The following is a 6459-nucleotide window of genomic DNA, read 5'->3' on the forward strand; positions in this document are numbered from 1 at the left end:
TCGATATTCCAACAAACGAATATTTAGACCAGTTGCGAGATCGTCGCGGAGAACCGACGAGGTTGTGAAATAGGAGATGACATTCGATCAGATCCCACGTTCGTCTTGGGAAAAAATTCTATTACGACGGATCTATTACCGTGGGTTTATCCGAGCGGTTCTCGCGCGACGACGAACGCAACTAGTACGAGTTTCCACCAGATCGCGGAAAGCGTCGCGACCGAAGAACAAGAAATGAAGAACGTGTATTTTCGACGAAATATTCTGAAATTAAAACTTCAGATTTTCGTATAATAAATCACTGAGATCTTCTGTTTAATCGTAGCCTTCAGAAAATAATGTTAAATTAAAGATCTGTATGTCCTTGAGAATGTTACAATATTCCTTGACTCTACTATTTTATTAGTTTCTTACCTCCATAACGAATTTCGATCTCGTTTCACAAAAAAAAAACCAATGAAAAAATATTCACTGTGAAAACTTGCTCCTTGATGAAGCCACGCGATTCAACTTTCGCTCACTGACGGTCTAAGAATTTTCACTGAGAAACGCTTTTTTCGATTTTCCTTGAAATTATCACCTGGATACTGCGCGTCGAAGTACGAGCAACTTTTTATCCGACTTCCCCGACGTCAGCCCTCTCGAAACGCGAATCTCGTAATTGTGAGCCGCGTAGCGAGGCACTCGCGTCGCGATTGGCGGCTCGAACGCGAATAATCGTGGTTTTATGATGGGCGCCCGATACTTCGCTCCTTTCTCTTCGCGAATCGTGGCTTCCCCTCGGCTCTTGTCGCTTCACGCTTCTCGCGTCCACGAAATTTTGCACCATCGATCGGTACATGCTCTTCTATCGAATATTTCCGCGTTACGCTAGTAAAATATTACGAATACGTCTGACAAATTTTAGAAAGCGAAACGAATCGCTTCTGCTATCGTCGAGATTCGTGTTCTCGTTGTCACGTTGAATTCTTATGATTCGTGTTGTAACACGAGACACAAGCGTTCTATCTATTAGCTCGTGTCGAATCGAGGTACGAATTGTTAAGAGGAATTTCCAGTCTGAAAATTCGCGTCGTCGTTGTTCTCGAGGGATGAAGTTCCCAGGAGAAACTCCAGAACTTTTTTTTCTTTCGCGACTTTAATCTTGAACACTGCAAAGTATCCTTCTGTGCGACAAGATTCTTTGACGTGTGTCGGTCGTCACCGAGTAGGTGCTTTTGTCATGCAAGTCTTCGACTCGGAGCGAAAAGAACGTTGTGTCGGATTAGACGCATCTGTATCTAGCCCTAGGTCGTATCAAAGCTGTCACAATTGACGCCTTAGGATTTATGCAAACACGAGTCATTCAGAGAAAAATTTCACTAAGATGTACAATTTCAAAAGACGCAATCATAAATTTCTAAATTTTAGAAGCTCTGAATTTCTAAAATCTATGTTCCTTTATTAATTTTCCGCAAACTAAATAATTCGTTCTTGGCAATTTGTAAGAACTTTCTTTCGAGTTTCATACGAGGATATTTTACGACCGTTCAAAAGAAAGAAGAACGTGTGTTCGCGGCAGGTCGGCCATCCCTTCCCACATTACATTTTCAACCCCCTCGTCCAACTTCTCCACCGACCTCAACACAACGGTTCAATGCCACGGCCCGATGAACCTAGACACCCGGTATATACGCGTGCACACATACACACACCCAATTTCGCGTACGTATTCGAACGAGACCGTGGTTTTTATTTGTCGGACCTTGACTCGATTTTTGGCTCCTGAATCGTTGTCGGTACCGGAAGGTCGACAGATTTCGAGTTCGCGGCTTTTTCGCCACAACGAGAGCTTTTAATGGCGGGAACACGTTAATTGGTCGCTATCGATTACGGCCTTTTTTCACGAAGATTGCACGCATTCCACAGTACGTTTAATCCGAAAAATGTACACTTTAAAAAAATCGAAATTAAGCACGACTGAAGCTTTCTTAAAGCATTTTACAATTTTCTGTATGATAGATATGTGCACTAGGAATCGATGAAAAAGTATAGGCATTAGACGTGCGGAAAGGCAGAAACGGTCAATCGTTAAGAATTAAGCGATTTTCCACGTTAGGGACGCTAATTAACGCCGATCTGTCTGTCACGTTCGTTTATCGATTAGCAGAACCTAATCGAACAGTGTTACGCAAGTAAATAGCTCGACTTCCGATGCTATTATCCCGCTTGTTATGTACTTACGCCGGTACCTGATGCGTTCGTCACACGCGACTAGCTTGGAGATCGATAAAGCTCGCGTGGAAATTGTTTTGCTGTGAAAAGTCGTTGACCGCGAAAGCGTCGCGGAATCGAAATTCACGTCGTTTAGTTTTTTTTTTTTTTTTTTTTTTTTTTTTTTTTTTTTTTTTTTTATCGCGTCGTATTCACGCCTTCCGCAACCGATATGGCCAAGCCATAAATTCTCTAATTGGCCATGATCGCGTCCGCCATAAAGCATTTGTAATGCGATTCGAGTTTCTGCCCGTAATTAAGGTTAGGAGCGACAATTATATATGCAGTTCATTAATTTCTTCAAAATCCAGTTTGTTGGAATCTTCGTGCAGAGACGTCAAATGAACGAGCGTTGATGCAACATGCTGAGCGTTTCGCTGAACAACTTATAGAGTGCGTCATTAGATAGAGGAGCGCGGGAAAAATTTACGGTCGCGTTTCGTTCATCGGCGTTTGCTCAATGAACCAAGATTCGTTTCCCGTGTCTTTCGTCGACGAACGTTTTGATACAAAAAAAGAAGAGGCGATTGTACCTACCATTGTCTTCTCTCATTTACATGATTTTCGGCTGACAAGTAAACCGCGTTAAATCAAGACGTCATTCAAGACGAAACTAGATATCCAGACAAATAGAAAACCGGCACGCGCGCGGACAAGGTAAGCAAGAGAGAAACAGCGTAACCAAAAAAGCCACTCAACGTGCACTTACGCCAAGCGTACTCACCCGTCCATTAAGCAACAACGATGCGCTCGTAGAACGCCATGAGTCGCGGAGATGGCCCGATTCAGTTTTCACCCCCGTATTCTAATCTTCCCGCGAATTCTATCTTGTAATCACGTTCTCCCTTCTCGTCGTCGGTCGAATGGAACGGTAGTACTATGTCCAGCGACACGCTGCCACGTTCTCACCAACTGTTCGGTTATTTTCCTCGAACAACGTGCTTCCTCTGCGGCATTCGTCGAATGTAAACAAGGTGTTCGGAGCTTGCGCTGTGCCCGGAAGCTTCGCCGCGAACCACACAGACCTTTCTGTCCATGCACGCGACTTCTACGCTGCTTCTCTCTCACTCTTTCTCTCTTTTTCTCTCTTTCTCTTTCGCACTCTCTCACTCTCTCTGTTTTTCTCTCTTCCACGTCCGTCTTTTCCCTCCTTTTTCCTCTTTCATTCACCTCTCGCGTCCCTGTCCAAGCAAGCTTACGGTTGGTCACCGTCCTCGTCACACCCCCTCGTAACCCGTCTTTTTCCCATCAACGGGAAAACGCTCCCCCTTCGGAGCCCTTCTGCGTGTTACGGTTCGTAGCTGGAGAAGTTCGGTCGCTTTTACTGTCGTTGCCGCTCCGTCCCCGTACGATCCATGGCGCTGTAATGGCGACGCAACGGTTATGGGGGTCGCCGTGCGCGAAGCCACCCCCATGCACGATGGGGAAGCACGATCAATACCTTAACCCCCGCGATACGCTTTTCCACTCCGTGACGCTTGCCTGTCCCCCGACGATGTACCCAGCCCGCTCACCCTGCAACTCTCTATTTCTCTCTCTCTCTCTCTCTCTCTCTCTCGCTTTCTCTCTTACTTTCCCTCTGCTCTATACACTCGGTTCTCTGTATCGAATCGCACCGGTTGTCGACGAGACTCTATCTCCCGCTTTTATCGTCGACCATCCGTCGCTATTCTTTGTCTCGACAGCGAAACTTTCTGTATCGCGTGGAGCATCGCGACCGACCTGGAACCTCCTCCTCGCGAGCGGTTAGAGTCCAGCGGCAGAATGAATGCGACCGGTGGCTCTTTATCTTCCAGCGATGCAATTGCGTCGCAGGGCGGCCTCGAGTGGCTAGAGCAACGGCTTAATCGGAGCCAGAGAACTTGGAGGACGCTGCCCGAATTTCTCGTCTCTGCCGTGTATCGGAAATTCGTTTCTCGCGCTATAGGGTGCGATTATTTGGACGTCGTTTACTACTTCGGCTCCCCGTATCGAATTTTTAACCCCTGGTCTGTACGATTTTATTGAATTTTATTTCAGCTGGTTTGGCTCAGCGATGAACAACAATTTTGAAATTCCTGAATAACACTTGGTTAAAGCGTTCTACCTTTGTCGATGTCGAATTTTAAATTGGAAAAACGGTTGAAAGGGTGTGTATAGTTGGCGATCGAATTTCTATGTGTTCTAGTGGCATTTCGATGCTGCACGGTCGTAAATTACCGAACACTGTACAAGAGTGATGGAAAAATCCCTTTTTCCGTTCATAGATGTAAAACGACTAGCTTCGGTTTTCGACTGTAGGTACAGATTTCAAAGGACTCGGATATTCTTTCCTGGGTATTGATTTTTTCCATTACGATTTAAACGGGCTCCAGTAACGATGGATACCAAAGTGTATTACGAAGAGTTTGGCGGCTAAAGTACACCCTCGTCGAAGCGACGGGAGCCCGACAACGCCCAGGAGGGTTGAATTTAGCCCTTAATTACGGGGACCGGCTCACGAACGATCAGCCACCAGAATGTTTGGCTCGTCGAGGGTTTCCTCTATCACGCTTCACCAGATGCTTCGTGCTTACCATGAGAGACGATCGTCCTGATTTTTTTTATACAACCTGTATCATTAAGAGGAACTCCACTACTCGTTTCCTGTATAATTTCGTAAAATTTGATTCGTTTAAAATAAAATGCCGATGTATGGATACTTGTCGATGTAAATTAATTCCATCGAAACAAACGTAGCTACTATCGTGAACGCTATTAATACTGTTATTTATTATTTGCTGTTTGCTATCGAAAATCAAAAATATCTAGAACGGCGAAGGAGCGAACAACGAGCAAAGAGAGCAAGGTACACACCAACGATCCACTTACGAGTGAACATTATTGCAGGCGTGTAAAGGGTCGTTGTGTTCGCACGCTCTCTTGTGCAACGCTCTCTTACCCTTCTCTCACGCGTGCCGCGATAAAAATGAGCTGCATGTGTGCTATGTTTTAAGATGTGTCTCTGATTTTATTCAACACCCAGCCGCCTTCTCTCCGATCCCACTCTATCGCCCGTGTTAATTCTCCTGCATGTGCAGATCAATTTGCGAATTCACTTGATCATTTAACTTAATCCCGGCAGGACAAGTGTCATTGGTTAAATCAAGAAGATAAAAGATATGTCATTTGCGTTCAGTTGGTTCACCGAATGTTCAATGGTTTACGAGATATTTATAATAAAGAATATATATTTCTTAATTGTTGTATCTTTGTTGCAAGAAAGAAAACGAAGGAAAAAGAATACAGCGTGTGTGTAAAGACGCATACTTACCATCGGACATGATGACGAACAGTGATCACCGGATCTTCGCAAACATTCTATAATTACTGCACGATTTTCTTGTAACAAACTCACGATCAGTTCTCGAAACCTATAAAAACGTTCGATTATTCGCAAGAATTTTCTGCCGGGTATGAATGCTGATAAGAACTGTGTTTCATGAACGTGCTCGCGAGTAGTATGCACGCTGTACGCAATTTGCAATCTATCGCGGACAGCGAGGATGCAAGATGTTTAATGAGGTTACTGGATGGTTCTGCAGGTGCAATAGATTACCGCCATGAACGATCGTGCTGTAAACTTTATGGCGCCAGGCTTCTGAATGACTACTTGCTACATACGTATGTATAAAAGATAGTACTTAAAAGCGGAGAATTATTAATCGAACACCGTTCTTCACTTTTAATTCACACCGCTATAACTAATATCAAAACATCCATTGACGTTTCATACGAATTTTTTTTTTTATTATTTTATCATAAAATTTTATTTCGCCAGCATCATGTATATCTTATAATGTAAACTATAATATTAAGGATGAAACTAAAATTTGTCAGTTTTCCAATAAATGACAGTATACATAGAGTTTAAAGCACTGTATTGTATCTGAGGAAAATAAAATAGTATTTAAATCTACTATAAATAGATTTATATCGTTTGTAAAGGATTTAAAATACTATATAGTATTTCGGTATATTTGTTCATCTGTTCTTCGAAATGCTTTCCTTCTACTCTGATCTCACGTACTTAATATTCTTCTAATTCTACTCTCATGTATACTAAAAGTAAAAAAGAAGAAAAAGGAGAAATTCATTTGCACACATAGAATTATGCGATTATGTAATATCTTCCACGCAATCTCATTCGATTCGAACAAATTGACATAATACGATTCCTCATTACGT

General features: G+C 43.2%; 1 protein-coding gene across 3 annotated transcripts in view; it reads right to left on the reverse strand.

The window, feature by feature from the left end:
- The window catches only part of LOC126918545 (proton channel OtopLc), a 36569-nt gene extending 30999 nt beyond the window's left edge, over window positions 1-5570 (reverse strand). The window contains exon 1 of one of the 3 annotated variants that reach the window (XM_050726563.1): window positions 5546-5570. In XM_050726563.1, the coding sequence (XP_050582520.1) occupies window positions 5546-5555 (10 nt within the window). In that variant the 5' untranslated portion in view covers window positions 5556-5570. Of the gene's footprint in view, window positions 1-414; window positions 557-2977; window positions 3115-5545 lie in introns of those variants that run through there. The other 2 variants (XM_050726565.1, XM_050726564.1) reach the window with 2 other exon arrangements.
- Window positions 5571-6459: the final 889 nt, after the last annotated feature.

Source organism: Bombus affinis, chromosome 7, assembly GCF_024516045.1.
Source record: "Bombus affinis isolate iyBomAffi1 chromosome 7, iyBomAffi1.2, whole genome shotgun sequence".
In the NCBI taxonomy this organism is placed as follows: domain Eukaryota; kingdom Metazoa; phylum Arthropoda; class Insecta; order Hymenoptera; family Apidae; genus Bombus; species Bombus affinis.